The 16,803-nt window shown below is 44.2% G+C and overlaps 1 protein-coding gene across 3 annotated transcripts in view; it reads right to left on the bottom strand.

The window, feature by feature from the left end:
- The window catches only part of tefu (Serine/threonine-protein kinase tefu), a 471,138-nt gene that overhangs the window by 272,879 nt on the left and 181,456 nt on the right, over positions 1–16,803 (bottom strand). For all 3 annotated transcript variants that reach the window (XM_075694675.1, XM_075694677.1, XM_075694676.1), the window contains one exon: positions 316–529. In XM_075694675.1, coding sequence (XP_075550790.1) covers positions 316–529 — 214 coding nt within the window. The remainder of the gene's footprint in view (positions 1–315; positions 530–16,803) is intronic.

Genomic DNA, 16,803 nt, shown 5'->3' with positions numbered 1-16,803 from the left:
GCACGAAGTCACTCGTGGAATAATATTGGCAGCTATGTTTACCAACGTGTCAAAGAGCTGTAGACCTAATCTGATTGCTCTCGATGACTCAGTGAGGAAAGAGCTAAGAAGACAAGATGCACGCTTGTTTCCTCTTCTATACGTCAGCTGTCTTTAATGGTGCTGTTGTGCACCAAGTCAAATACTGTACACGGAGATGTTTTAATAAAGTACATTAAAGTACATTTCTAGTTCTGTGACTTGTAAGTTGAAACAAATAAACTGCAGGGTGTGCCCAACGTTGCTGCCTGCTGTATGCAAAAGTAATATGATCACCTGAAGCAGGGCATTAACCTCAGGCGTGGTAGCATTGGCGACCCAAAGTGAGACCAGACGGAACAGACGCAGGCTGTGCCCTCCACGCAGACACTGCAAGTAGTTATCAATGGCTTGCAGCAGGTGGCGCTTGTGCACAGCTTCCAGGCCGGCTGCCTCACCCCGGTCCAGGTTACTCTGGCGCTCCAGCAGCCGAAGGGCACGGGCCTCCTCTCTGCACCACAGCAATGCGAGACCAGTACCACGATACTGTAGTGGACTGTAATTTCTGAGTGCTTGTAATGCTGTTGAAAAGATGATGGGCTAGCTAGTACAGTACCTTTCCATTATCATTATGAAACATCGTTCCAGCGCACAATTGAACAAGGACGAGAAGAGAAAGACAACACGAATGCTGGACTTCAACTGAATTTTATTCATGGAAAATAGGGCTTTATGTACACAGGGGGAGGGAGTGGGGGGCTGCTAGTGCGCAGGACCACTCAAACATATTTCCTTGGTCTAGGCAACAGTCATCATTGGTGTCAAACCAAAATAAGAAAAAAGAAAAAACTTTTCCCTTTTTTTTTTTTACGTCACTCAATGCAATCTTGCTCATCTCCCACTCTACCTAGCTGATTCGACACACCCGTTTGCCCTGAGATAATCAAGTTCTTTTTTCCCGAGTACAACAGAAGGAGCACTGACACATAATCGTTTGCATTGGAGATACAAAACGCTTCAAAAATTTCCCGGTTTTTTTTATTGCTATATTTGCGCAACACACGTGTTCGTTCGAAAAACGCCTTGCATGCTGGCTTGTGCGAGCAACGGCGAATGTGGTCGGCTAAATGACCAGCGCCACTTAGTGAAGTAGCATTCCTGCGATGCTCTAGCAAGCGTTCATTCAGACAGCGCCCGGTTTGGCCAATATAGCATTTCCCACAGGCGACGGGAATACTATACACAACACCGACGTCACATACAACGAGGGCTTTGGTGTGCTTTATTTTGCAGGCTGGCTTCTTCTGGGATTCGTTTACTAGGCGACACGTTCGTCCCAGCTTTTCCGGTGCTGAAAACACAACATGCACCCCGCACCTGTCGCCAACCTTCTTGAGGCGGTGAGAAACCTGGTGCCAATAGGGCACTACGACAGGGCGCTTTTGCGGGCGTGCGTCTTCTTTCAGCGTGCGCCTCGCACCAACCTTTACCTCGCGAATCTGGCTCTCTACCACCGAGGCCACGATTTCTCCGTGGAAGCCAGCCTTCTCCAGACGCCTTAGCTGGGCGTCGATGCTGTCATGAACTTGATGTTCGCATGACTTCTCTAGAGTAGAGCGGATGCAATTTTTTGCTATAGCTCTTTTTATGAGCTTGGAGTGGGCCGATTGATAATTCAGAATTTGTTTTTTCGACCGTGGCTTGTACTGCCAGCACACGCGCGCTCCATGAAAAATAAGGCACAAGTCGAGGTACTGGATGCGACCATCTTGCGGCAGTTCGTGCGTGAACTTCATTCCAAAGGCGTTACTAGCAAAAATATCGAGAATGTTGCTTATACTATTGCCTTTATCCTGAGCATCAGTCGTATTCATTACGAGGCAATCGTCGACATATCTAAAAACTTTCTGCATGCCTGCATTGTAAAGGGACGCTTGAATGCGCTTGTCAATACTTGCTAAGAAAATATCGCTTAAAAGTGGTGCTAGGCAAGAGCCGATGCACACTCCTTCTTTTTGGATAAAACAGCCGTCATTAAAGGTGATAATGGTGGATGAGAGATAAAAGGATATTAGCTCAAAAAATTGTCGGTTGATAACCCAGTCATGTTTTGGAAGGCCACTGGTGCCATGTCTTCAATGTGGCTTCTAACCGCACTGAAAAGCTCAGGATGAGGCGTTTTTTCTTTTTTCTTATTTTGGTTTGACACCAATGATGACTGTTGCCTAGACCAAGGAAATATGTTTGAGTGGTCCTGCGCACTAGCAGCCCCCCACTCCCTCCCCCTGTGTACATAAAGCCCTATTTTCCATGAATAAAATTCAGTTGAAGTCCGGCGTTCGTGTTGTCTTTCTCTTCTCGTCCTTGTTCAATTGTGCGCTGGAACGATGTTTCATAATGCTAATCATAACCAACTAGCCCAGCTCTCCATACTTAGCCCTTCCATTAATTCGACTCCGGCTAATTAGATATTTTGGCTAATTTGATCCCGATTGAAGGTCCTGGGTAATTAAAATTAAATTCTGGGGTTTTACATGCCAAAACCACAATTTGATTATGACCACCTGGGGTTCTTGAATGTGCACAAAATGCACGGTACGTGGCGGTTCTCACATTTCAACCCTATCAAAATATGGCTGTGGCAGCTTGGGTTCGATCCCGTGCCAGGCTCAGTAGCACAACACCACAACCACAACGCCACCACGGTGGGTGGTTCTGGCCAATGCCCATGCATTTCTATGGGACCAAGCGTTTGTTTCCTAAATTCTAAAATTGGTCTTCAATGGATAACCTGACCAATGAAACCTGACCAGTCAGCATGCATGTGCATGACCCCTATGGTGATCCCAATAGCAACTTCTTTAGTGGCAGCATGTACCGATGGAGCTTAGGGCTTAGTGAATGCATAGAACACGTCATCTCTCATTGAAAATGCCTATTTTTTTGGCCTGCCCTAGATAGAAATTTAAGAAATAAGAGTAGCTCACAATGTTTCATTGCAGTATTTAAGATTCAAAGGCGTGGATTTCTTCCCCCAAGAAAATTGGACTAGACATTGCCTGCGCTGTGCAATTGCACACAAAATAAAAACAGCTTGTGCGGTGTAGGCATAATTCACCGCGCATAACATGGTTGTATTGCAGTGAAGCTGACTTTAGCAAACCGGCAGCCACTATTCAACTACATATAGTATTGTGTTTCACACATAGCGGGCAACGCTGCAGTAGTGGTGCTGCCATAGCACTGCATGCAAGTGCAGTTGTTCTTGATCTGCAACATTTTCCATCAAACACCTACTTCGTATATAACAATTGCTATTAGTGGATGCAAGTCTACATCAAATCACACGTTAGTTATGCATATATGTGCTTCTTTTGGTAGTGGCACAAGTGATGCGCTTTGGCTGCTGGTCACACAAACATGTTACTCCGCTCGTGTGGTGGTAAAAAGATCTAGACCTCCGATGCTTTACATGTAATAAATACATAATGGTTTGGGATGTAGAAGTGCGAGACCTAATTTCATTTTGAATTACACTTCATATTTTTCCTTCATATGTAATGCACTACTTTTTTAATCACAGATGCGAACAGTGAGACTCGTCTGCATAGCATCCCTAGTTCTACTGCCCAGGAAGATTTTTGTTGTAGTGGATTGCGTCTCGCACTTGTAGCTACATGCTGCAGGTGTGACCGGGAAAGTGAGTGCAGGGAGGCCCCTCCACCAGCACAGCACAAAGTGTGCACATCCTTCTCCCCTCGGTGTCGCGTTTAACTTTGCACCTGAGGCAAGCGCATACCTTATGTTGCTCCTTTTCAAGCATTAAACTGAAGAGTAGTGACTAGTGCTCATACACTACACTGAGCCACACTCATCAGACTCACCGAACTGGTCAAGTCGTGGTGATAGCCGAGTGACAGCAAGCTCTTGACTAAAAGTTAATGAGTGAACTGTTTATTTTTGCCAGCATATCTGAGTGCGACTTGAATTTTTTTTTAAAGAGTTGAATGCTGGGCTCGATGGTGTGTTGACATGAGATGGTGTTTTGACATATGTGAAGCTTGGAACAGAAAGTAAGTGAGCTAGAGCAATACTCAGGCAAAAATAATGTTGAACTAAAGGGTGTACCGTGCACTCAAGGCGAAGACTGCGTGGCGATTCTTCAGGCTGTTGGAAGTAAAATTGACTGCCCGGTATCGAGGGACGACATCGAAATTGCACATCGAGTGCCATCTGTCTCAAGCACGAAAAATTTAATTGCAAGGTTCACCTCGAGGGCAAAGAAAGCAGAATTCCTAAGCAAGGCACGTAAGGCGCGTCTACAGACTCGCGACATAGGCTTTCATGGAACTGAGTCTAAGCCGATTTACGTCAACGACCATCTGACACAGGAAAACAAAAAGATATTTTCGAAAGCTCTATCTTTGAAAAAAGAAAATCACTGGCAGTTCCTATGGACTGACGACTGCCTAATCAAGGCAAGGAAGAACACTGACAGCCGGGTTTTTCGAATTCGAAACGAGGCAGATCTCGCGATTTTCACTAACCATGCGTAATAGCACTACGCTTCTTCCAACATGGCTTACATTGAATCAAACGAACTGGCATCGTTGTTGTCAAATCCCAGCTGCTCAGCTATCCATTTCAATGCAAGAAGTCTGAAACAACACTATGATGAATTTCGCCTGCTGTTATCATCGATCAATATTTCGTTTTCACTGGTTTGTGTAACAGAGGCATGGTTAAGCGATAGCGATAAGAATTTGTATTCATTTCCATCATACACTCCGGAATATTGTCATCGCGTGTCATCCAACCACGGCGGTTCCGCAATCTTTATTTCACAAGATATAGAGTATAAACGCAGGCTAGATTTAAATCTTAGTATGTCCGATTGCGAAGCAGTATGCATTGAAATAAATAATTCATGTTTCAATACTGGTGAAAAAAGCCCTGTATTTGGCTGCATCTACCGATCACCGAGCTCTAGTATAAACACGTTTTGCTGCGCTCTAGATGAAATTTTTCACACTATTTCGAATGAAAACAAGAACATGGTTATCATGGGAGACATAAACATCAATCTTCTGGATGAGGACTGCGCTTACAGCAGAGAATACATTAGCATCTTTCATGGATTCGGTATTGAGTCGTTGTTACAACTACCTACTAGGTGCGTCTCTAACTCGACTACTCTCATCGATCATGCACTAACAAACCTGCTTTATCCCCCGAAGGCTTTTATGGTACGAAGCAACATAACCGACCACTTTCCAATTGTGCTATGTTTTCCACGTCTTAATCACGCCATAGAAACTCTACACAAAACCCAGGTTTGACAAAGAACATTTCATAGAGCTAGTTAACAGTTCAGATTGGTCGCGCGTAACATCATTAAATGACGCTGAAGCCTCTTATACTGAGTTATCTGGCACCATTAAAGCTTGTATATCCTCAGCAACAACAATAGTTAAGTGCCGTAAACATTTTGCCTCCCCATCAAACCCTTGGCTTACACCAGGATTTTTGAAGAGCATGCGCAAGAAAGAAAATCTGTATCGTAAATGCAAAAATAAAACCATTTAACCAATCTCTTAAGCTTCGGTACAAGAGGTTTTGCACCTTACTGACATATCTACTTAAACAAGCAAAGAAAACTTACTATCAAAATGTAATAAATCAAACCGGGAACGATTCCCTGAAACAATGGAAGATACTTAATGCGTTTCTGAATAAGAATCCTACTAGGAATAGAATAATGAAAATTCAAGAAAAAGACTGCACGCTTACAAACCCTGAAGATATTGCATGCGCGTTCAGCAACGTTTTTGGTACTGTGCCTGATATCCCTGGGGGTAATGACACTCACATGCCACGCTTGACACAACAATCATTTTATCTCTTCCCAACTACACCCAGTGAAGTTCACACAACAATTATGAATCTTAAAAACTGCAGTCCTGGTTTAGATTCTATATGCTCGTATCCTATCAAAGAAATTGTTGACAGCATATGTGAAGCTTGCAGTCACGTTGTCAATTTATTCTTTAAAACTGCCGTTTTTCCTAGTGACTTGAAAAGGTCTAAAATAATTCCTGTGCACAAAAAAGGAGACGTCACCTTACTAGCAAACTACAGGCCCATATCCATCTTGCCGTGTTTCAGTAAAGTAATAGAAAATCTATTAGCACAGCGCCTATCTAACTACTTGGACAAGTTCCAATTATTAACACCAAGACAGTTTGGTTTTCGTGCTGGATATTCTACTAACCTAGCTTTAATCACCCTCACTGACAAGATCAAAGCGGAAATTGATGGGGGCAGATTCGTAGAATCTGTATTTATCGATTACTCAAAAGCATTCGATTCCATTAATCACAACATTCTCTTTACTAAACTCAGCGCATATGGCATAACAGGTCTATCTTTGGAGCTACTGCGAAGCTATTTATATGACAGACAGCAACAGGCTTGCATTTCAGGAGTGCTGTCTGACACAAAAATAATTAACACTGGCATTCCCCAGGGGTCCATACTCGGTCTCCTCTTATTTCTAATCTTCATTAATGATTTCCCAAACTGCCTAACTTCTACAGAATGTCTTTTGCACGCGGACGACACCACCATTTACACCTCACATAACAACATCTTTACGCTAACTGAGCGTTTAAATGATGAACTAAATAATGCCAGTTGTTGGTGCAAAAAAAAAATATAAATTGCTAATTAACCCTCAGAAAACAAAGTTTGTGGTTTTTAGTTCACACAGTAAACCTCGACATAACCTTCCACCACGTACATAGCTTCTCACCCAATATTACCATCTAATGAGTGCTCATTTTTAGGTGTTCAATTAAGACTCCTTTCTAAAGTTTAATTTGCATGTCAGCTTCATAAAAAAGAAAGCTGCCGATGGTATCAGGGTACTTTTAAAGGCCAGACAGTACTTTCAAAAGCACACTCTCCTGACATTGTATTATGCCTTCATTTATAGCCATTTAAATTACTGTATCAGTTCTTGGGGTCTTACATATCGCTACATGTCATATAGCTCCCTTGCAGCACATCCAAAATAACGCTGTCCGTATCATCGCTTCAGCTCCTTATAACGCTCATGTTACCCCCATCTTCACTGAGTTAAGTATCCTCACAATAAATAAAATTATCTGGTACAACCACAGCATCGTTATTACCGCCTTCTTAAAAACCCACAATTACATTAGGTCATTGGCAGGAATAGTCTTGCTAATCCTAACACTACCAGGTTCTCTTTAGAAAATAATCTTTTACTTCCAAAATCACGCAGCAACTATGGCGAACTAACTGTTGGTTTTGCTAGTGTGAAAATGTGGAATAATTTACCTACTCACGTGAAATCCTCACCTACATTATCTTCATACCAACGTTCACTGAGAACTTATATTAATACCCTGTAAACTGCATCCATACTTTGAAGTATTTTTATGTTGCTTATTATGTAATTTCTGTTATGTTGTGGTGTGTTGCCATAGGTTTTATTACCTTAACACTGTAGAAATTGTGTAATCCATTCTTTGTTTGTAACCGCAACTGATGCCTTCTTATTTATATATTATTATGTAACTAAGAACAAGAGGTCCTGCTGCAGTTTCTAACTGTGGGACCTCTTTCTGTATAACTTCTACTGCATATATATATATATATATAAAAGAACAACCTTGAAGTACGACGCAGCGGGACGGTACAACAGAAAGGAAGATGAACACAGGCGCATTTTGTATCTTCTAGTTCGTCTTCCTTTCTGTTGTGCCGTCCCATTTCATGATATTTCAAGATGGTTCTCATTATATTTTAGTATGCAATTCAGAATATTGCTGATGCAAAAGGATTTTATGTATTAATGTAAAAGAGATGTCATGTAGATACTGAAACATACTATGATCTCTCTCCACCGGTCATGGTCGCAATTCAGACTAACATGAACAGCTTCTATTAAAGAGACTGCCAACTACCAGAATGTGCGTAGGTTAGGGCATGTTGGTTCACAACTGAGGCTTTTTAGCGCACGAAAAGGGACGAAGGACAGTGGCAAGACGCGGACACAGCGCTGTGTCCGCGTCTTGCCACTGTCCTTCGTCTCTTTTCGTGCGCTAAAAAACCTCACCAGAATGTGTCGAGAGATGTTGGTGGAAACGAAAAGGCCTTGGTTTGGAGTGATATAGTCAAGCATGCTGTTTGCAATTTAAGTGAAAACTATAATTTTAAATTGGTATAGAAAGTCACAAAAGGCGGTAAGTGGAATGCATCATGTAACCGCACAAAAACAAGGGACAAAGAAGGAACATACAAGACAGGCGCGGAACTTCAACTAAGGTGTTTGCGTCACAACTGAGCCGAGAAATCTATGAAGCTTATTGTATAAAAATGCAATCTGGCAGCTGCGTAAGCAGCTCTTCAGTGTCATTGAGCGATAAAGAGTTCAAATATTTACAAGCAAATTTGTGGCACTCACGCCCGCATGCCAACGTCGAGTGATGGCTGTCTGATGATTAGCAAGTGTGATTATGTTACTTGTATAAATGTGCGATTTCCCGGAGTAAACCTTAGTTGAAGTTTTGCGCCTGTCTTGTGTGTTCCTTCTTTGTCCCTTGTTTTTGTGCGGTTACATGATGCAGTCCAATAACGACCACCAACTAGCCCGCTTATCCCTGTTATATAAAGGCGGTAAGTGGCACTAACTGGCGGTGAAGCCTTTATACTTGTGATGTAGTATATGTGATAACTGTGCGTAAGTCGGTTGTTATTAAGTTCTCCATAGTTATTGTTTAAAATTACTGTACTTATCTGTACTACTACTGCAGGTTAAATTAGGCATAGAATTCCCGATTTCCTAGCGTATAGGTGCACGGCGTTTCCGGGAAACTACGGGGCCAGCTACCGCCTATTTCTTCCTCCTCATTAGCTCTAGTATAAGTGCTCTAGTATAAAAGCTGTAGAAAGCCCGAGGTCAACTATAGGAACTGTCAAGGCCGTTTGCTTTACACGAGGTTCAGAGTCATTTGAATAAGGCTCAAACCTGCAGAGGGCAGATAAACCGACGGATCTGTTAGGCATGTAGGGCCCTCTGGGCTGTACTTTTCGGCAATCAGGTAGCCTCACCGCCTGCGGGATTATATGAATAAGCTATGTCTAATGCTCGGTTGCGATAGTCGGAAGTTTGAATACATCTATGATTTTTTTTTTTTTAATCTGACGATGGTGTGCTTGAATTTGACCTCCTCCAGTGCACTACATCTGCAGGCTTGGACACCGGCAAAAGATGCTGAGAGTGAGTGGGGCTATACTAATGCAGGTACAACCAAATTAGGAAGGCCCACTAAGCTTCAACAAAGACACTCCCTCACCAGAACAGGAACCAGCCTCCCTGGTGCAGTATTTGGCTGCTACCTCCCTAATGATTCCTACAATTAAACCATGGCTCTCAGTCCCCAGCAGCTGCAGAGCACCTGACCAAGGCGGTGGTCAGACCTACAATGCTGCAGACGGTGCTAAAAATCTCGGGACCCGGACAGGCCGCCAGTGGAAACAGACGCTGGCAACCTTTAACAGCTGGACTCTGTCGAGTGAGGCTAGCTTATCAGGACTCCTTGAGGAATTATCAGACATCGTCTGGGATATCATCGGCATTAGTGAGATTAGAAGAACTGGTGAGGCTTATACATTGATGAATAACGGACATGTCCTCTGCTATAGCGGTCTCCCAGATAAGAAGCAATACGGGGTAGGATTCTTAATCCATAAGGACATGGCGGGCAACATTGACAAATTCTACCGCATTAATGAGAGGGTAGCTGCCATCGTAATGAAACTTAATGAGAGGTATAGATTAAAGGTAGTCCAAGCCTACGCTCCAACATTCAGTCACGATGATGAGGAAGTAGATAAATGTTATGAAGATGTTGAACTGGCGATGAGAAAAGTGCAAACTCAGTGCGCTGTAGTAATGGGTGACCAATGCAAAAGTGGGGAAAAAGCAGGTTGGTGAACAAGCAATTGGCAACTACGGCGTGGATTCTAGGAATGCTAGAGGAGAGATGCTGACAGAATTCGCAGGAAGGAATAAGCTTTGAATAATGAACACCTTTTTCAGGAAAAATAGTAATAGAAAGTGGACCTGGAAAAGCTCTAATGGTGAAACAAGAAATGAAATTGATTTCACACTTTCTGCCAATCCCAGCATAGTGCAGGATGTAGAAGTGATAGGCAGGGTAAAGTGCAGTGATCATAGGTTAGTGAGGGATAGGATTCACCTTAATTTGAAGAGAGAAAGAGTAAAATTGGTAAAAAAAAAAAACAGGTCAACCTAGAGGCAGTAAGGGTAAAAAGCAGACAAATTCGGGCTGGTACTTGCAAACAAATATGCAGCCTTAGAACAGAGAGATGAAGAAGACATAGAGGTAATGAATGAAACCGCAACAAGTCTGGCTTCAGAGGCAGCAACTGAAGTGGGAGCAAAAGGATAGACAGTTGGGCGAGTTGGTACGGTAACATGATCTTGGCTTGTAGCGCGAAGTGAACACGGACACAGAAAGGAGCAGACAGGACGAGCGCTATCCTGTTAGCGCTCATCCTGTCTGCTCCTTTCTGTGTCTGTGTTCACTTCGCGCTACAAGCCAAGATCATGTTCGAAGTGGGAGGCAAGGCACCAAGGCAACCAGTGGGCAAGCTCTCCCAAGTAACAAAGGACCTAATAAAGAAATGACAAAGAACGAAAGCGACCAACTCAAGAGATAACACAGAATTTGCGTAACTGTCAAAAATGATCAACAAGGCGAAAATAAGTGATATAAGAAATTATAACACGATAAAATTGAAGAAGCCGTAAAAATGGACGCAGCCTGCAATCAGTGAGAAGGAAACTCGGCATAGGACAAACAATGATGTATGCACTGAAAGATAAGCAGGGTAATATCATCAGTAACCTTGAAGGTATAGTAAAAGCAGTGGAATAATTCTATACTGACCTGTACAGTACCCAGAGGACTCAGGATAACTCCATTTGAAACAGTAATGAACAGGATACAGAAACTCCTCCTCTAACTAGCGATGAGGTCAGAAAGGCCTTGCAAGACATGAAACGGGGAAGAGTGGCAGGAGAAGATGGAACAACAGTCGATTTAATCAAAGGTGCAGGAGACATTATGCTTGGAAAAATGGCGGCTCTCTGGACCCAGTGTCTATCAACTGCAAGGGTCCCAGAAAACTGGAAGAATGCAAACATTAAATTAATCCACAGAAAGGGAGGCATTAAAGAATCGAAAAGTGATAGACCCATTAGCTTACTCCCAGTATTATATAAAATATTCACCAAGATAATCTTCAATAGAATAAGGGCAACATTGGACTTTAGTCAACCAAGGGAACAGGCAGGTTTTAGGAAGGAATAGTCTACAATGGATCACATCCATGTCATCAATCAGGTAATCGAGAAATTCGCAGAGTACAATCAGCCCCTCTATATGGTTTTCATAGATTACGAAAAGGCATTTGATTCAGTAGAGATACCAGCAGTCATAGAGGCATTACATAATCAAGGAGTACAGACTGCTTACCTTGGAAACTATCTATATAGATTCCACAGCTACCTTTATTCTGCACAAGAAAAGTAGGAAGATACCTATAAAGAAAGGGGTCAGGAAGGGAGACACAAGCTCTCCAATGCTATTCACTGCGTGCTTGGAAGAAGTATTCAAGCTATTAAACTGAGAAGGCTTAGAAGTAAGGATCGACGGCGAATACCTCAGCAACCTTCGGTTTGCCGATGGCATTGTTCTATTCAGCAACAATGCAGACGAGTTACAACAAATGACTGAGGACCTTATCAGAGAGATTCTGAGAGTGGGGTTGAAGATTAACATGCAGAAGACAAAGATAATGATGAATAGCCGGGCAAGGGAACAGAAGTTCAAGATCGCCAGTCAGCCTCTAGAGTCTACGAAGGAGTATGTTTAGCCAAGTCAATTAATCACAGAGAACTCTGATCATGAGAAGGAAATTCGTAGAAGAATAAAAATGGGTTGGGTCGCACATGGCAGACATTGTTAGCTCCTGACTGGATGCTTACCATTATCATTAAAAAGGAAGGTGTACAATCAGTGCATTTTATCAGTGCTTACATATGGGGCAGAGACTTCGAGACTGACAAAGAAGCTTGAGAACAAGTGAAGGACCGCGCAAAGAGCGATGGAACGAAGATTGCTAGGCATAACGTTAAGAGGCAGAAAGAAAGCGGTTTGGATCAAAGAGCAAACAGGTATAGACGCAATATTCTAATTGAGATCAAGAAAAAAAAAATGGAGCTGGGCAGGTCATGTAATGCACCGGTTAGATAACCATTGGACCATTAGGGTTACAGAATGGATACCAAGAGAAGGGAAACACAGTCGAGTGGACGGCAGAAGACTAGGTGGAGCGATGAAAATAGGAAATCCCGAGCGCTAGTTGGAATCAGTTGGCGCAAGACAGAGGTAATTAGAGATTGCAGGGAGAAGCCTTAGTTTTGTAGTGGACATAAAACAGGCTGATGATGATGATGACATATCTTATTAGTTTTCACGGTTTATTCTATGTGTATTGCAAAGCAAAAAAAAAAAAAGTGCATGCTAACGAGCGGCGCTGCTTTCATGATAATGAGTGGAGCGGCAGATCTGTTCAATGCATGGAGGCGCACAGGAGTGCTGTCGTGCACACCCCAGTTTGCAAGTTGGTAACCCGAGTATCTAGAAATGAAATGAAAGACTAGAAATGAAATACACTTTATACTCTGCACTAGCCCTGGCATCATATAAGATGTGGACGTGCTCGGCAACTTGCGCTGCAGTGTCCATAGGATGGTAAGAACTCGAATCAGCCTAGACTTGAGGAGGGAACGGAAGAAACTGGTACATAAGAAGCTGGTCAACGAGTTAGCAGTGAGAGGGAAAATAGAGGAAGTCCGGATTAAGATGCAGAACAGGTATTCGGCTTTAACTCAGGAAGAGGACCTTAGTATTGAAGATATGAATGATAATCTTATGGGCATCATTAAGGAGTGTGCAATAGAAGTCGGCGGTAACTCCGTTAGACAGGATTCCAGTAAGCTATCGCAGGAGACGAAAGATCTGATCAAGAAATGCCAATGTATGAAAGCCTCTAACCCTACAGCTAGAATAGAACTGGCAGAACTTCCCAAGTTAATCAACAAACGTAAGAGAGCTGACAAAAGGAAGTATAATATTGTAACGATGTTAATAAAACAACAATATTAATTAAGGGCGAACTTGTTCCCACAAGTAAAAGTCACTGCAGTCGTGAAGAAATCCGCGGCAGTCGTGTTCTCAAACTGGGCTCGAACCATCTTCCTCTTTCTTCTCATGTGACACCTCGTGCACATGGCGCATGCGAGCCGGGTCCAACCGGTTACCCGTGCCATAAAGATCGCTTCCTGTTGCTGAACAACAACACGGTACGGCGTGCATAGTGTGCAATACGAAGGGTGCGCAACTTGAATGTGACCGAGTTGTCACGGCATTATTCCCCTCCTTACCGCACCTGCCCGATGTGGGGCTCTCACGCTTTCTTTTTTTTTGTTGATGACCTTTCCTGGTAGGGTTTTATGCGGACAACACGCACAACTTCCATAGAGTTGCGCCATCTTGGGCTCTCGTGTCCAGCGGATTTCACTTCGTAAGTGATGTCGCTTATACGACGAAGTATTTCATAAGGGCCGAAGTATCGGCACAGAAGCTTTTCAGACAGTCCACGGCATCGCACTGGGGTCCATACCCACACCTTGTCACCGGGCTCATAGTGAGCTTCACTACGGCGCTGGTTGTACCGGCTGGAGTCAATGCGTTGTTGGCGGCGTATTTGGTACCTTGCCATCTGTCATGCCTCCTGGCTCTTTGCAAGAAATCATCAAAATCAGATGAGTTATTGTTTTCTTCATCTAACGGCAACATAGCATCCAAAGTTGCGGTTACTGTTTGGCCGAATACAAGTTCAAAGGGAGCGACTCATACTGTTTCTTGAGTGGTCGTATTATATGCGAAGGTGATGTAAGGCAAAATTTCGTCCCACAGCCTATGTTCAACGTCGACATACATCGAAAGCATGTCAGTCAGTGTTCTGTTGAGGCGTTCAGTTAAACCTTTTGTCTGAGGGTGGTACGCCGTAGTTTTCCTATGATCAGTATGTGTCATTTGCAACAAGCATTTCATTAGGTCCGCAGTAAAGGCTGTTCCACAATCGGTAATAACAACTGTGGGATCGCCATGCCTGAGCACGATATTGTTGACAAAGAATTTTGCAACTTCGACAGCCGTTGCATTGTACATGGAATCAGTTTCTGCATAACGGGTCAGATAGTCCGTGGCCACAACTATCCACTTTTTGCCTAAAGATGATGTTGGGAAGGGTCCAAGGAGGTCCATACCGACTTGTTGGAATGGGGCTTTTGGTGGCTCTATTGGCTGGAGGAGGCCTGCCGGTTTTACGGATGGAGTCTTGCGCCTTTGGCACTCGCGACAAGTCGATGTAGTGCTGCACTGATGCTAATAACTTAGGGCAGTAGTATTTCAGACGAATCCTGGCGAATGTACGGCTCACGCCCATGTGTCCAGATGTCGGTTCATCGTGGCACGCATACAACATTTTTTCTCGCGTAGCTGTGGGTATGACAAGTAAAAACTTTGTCTGGCTGTTCTTAAAGTTTCTCTTGTAGAGGACGTTTCCTCGCATACAGAACGAGGATAGTCCTCTAGAGAAAATACGCGGGAGTTGATCGTCGAGTCCCTCCAGGCGCTGTATAAGTGGAAGCAAGTCTGGGTCATCTCGTTATTGTCGAGCGGTTTGGGACGTGTCAACAATGCCAAGGAACGGGAAATCCTCTTCTTCTGACACAGTAGTGCGCGTGACAAGCAGTCGGCATCACAGTGTTTCCTCCCGGATCAGTATACGACAGTAATATCATACTCTTGAAGCCTAAGGATCCATCTTGCTAGTCTTCCAGATGGATCCTTGAGATTCGCCAGCCAGCAAAGCGAATGGTGATCACTGGCTGCTCTGAATGACCGGTCTGCCATAGAGGTAGGGCCGAAATTTACATATTGCCCAAATGACTGCAAGACACTCTTTCTCGGTTGCTGAGTAGCTTGCCTCTGCTTTCGAGAGCTTACGGCTGCCATAAGCTATTACTTTCTCCTGGCCGTTCTTCCACTGTACTAGTATGGCACCGAGGCCGAAGTTACTCGTATCGATATGAACTTCAGTGTCGGCTGTCTCATCAAAACGGGCAAGGATTGGAGAAGCTTGCAGGCGTTTCCTTAACTCGTCAAAGGTGTCTTGTTCGTTTTTCTACATGAACGGTTGATCTTCTCTTGTTAGTATTGTAAGGGGCTCAGCAATCTTTGAAAAGTTTTCCACAAATCTTCTGTAGTATGCGCATAAACCCAAAAAACGTCGCACTGACTTTTTGTCTGTGGGTGTCGGGAACCTCGCAACAGCTGCTGTCTTTTCGGGATCTGGTGGAACGCCTTCAGCACTGATGACGTGTACGAGAAACCGAAGTTCATCGAAGCCAAAGTGACATTTTTCCGGCTTAATTGTCAAGTCTGCTGTGCAGATAGCTCCAAGTACTAGTCGCAGGCACTCTAGATGTTGGTCAAATGTGGTGGAAAATACGACCACATCATCCAAATGCACTAAGCACGACTGCCATTTCAATCCTGTGAGCACAGTGTCCATCATTCGCTGGAACGTTGCAGGCGCGGAACAGCGGCCGAATGGAAGCGATTTAATTTCGTAGAGGCCATCATGGGTTACGAATGCTGTCTTTTCACGGTCCCGCTCATCCACCTCTATTTGCCAATACACACTCTCGAGATCCAGGGAGGAGAAAAACTTTGCACATCGGAGCCGACCTAACATATTGTTACGTGTAGCTGAAGCCCAATGCTATATACAATTTATTTACAGGGACGCTAACGGAAGGCCAAAATGGCGACACTACATCAAGCGGGCCCACGTCGTCTTCTTCCTCCTCAGTGCAGCCACACTGTGGCGACTGATCTGTAGCATCACCCCCGGCAGTAGAAACACCGTCCCAGTGCTTAATCTACACATCCGTGGTGAAAGGTGTGTGGTATGGCTTTAGTCTCGCCACGTGAACAATGTCACTTGCAGCCGACGATGATGCTGAGAGGTCGGCGGGGATGACTTCATATGTGACATCGGTCACTTGTCGCACCACACGGTATGGGCCAGTGTAGTGCGACAGCAGCTTTTCGGAAAAGCCCACACATCGAATGGGTGACCAGAGAAGCACCAGAGAACCCGGAGTAAAGTGCACGTCGTGATGGCGGCAATCATAGAGGCGTCTCTGATGCTCCTTTGAGTCTTCGAGATGGGTGTGGGCGAGCTGGCGTGCGTGGTCGGCATGTACGATTGTGTCGCGGGCGTATTCAGTGGCTGAACGTGTGGCCAAGGGCAACAAAGTGTCTAAGGGCAACGCGGGTTCTCGGCCATATAGGAGATAGAACGGTGAATAGCCTGCGGCGTCGTGACCCGATGAATTATACGCGAACGTCACATATGGTAAGTGAAGATCCCAGTCGTGGTGGTCGGTCGCGACATACTTCGAAAGCATGTCGGTGACGGTCCAGTTGAGGCGCAACATGAGGCCGTTGGTCTGTGGGTGGTAGGACGTGTAGAACTTGTGCTTCGTCGAGCAGGAGCGGAGGATGTCCTCGACGACTGCCGAAAGAAAGC

The sequence above is a fragment of the Dermacentor variabilis genome, chromosome 6, assembly GCF_050947875.1.
Source record: "Dermacentor variabilis isolate Ectoservices chromosome 6, ASM5094787v1, whole genome shotgun sequence".
Classification (NCBI taxonomy): Eukaryota; Metazoa; Arthropoda; class Arachnida; order Ixodida; family Ixodidae; genus Dermacentor; species Dermacentor variabilis.
Note: the sequence above shows the minus strand (reverse complement) of the source record. Positions and strands in the feature narration are given on the sequence as shown.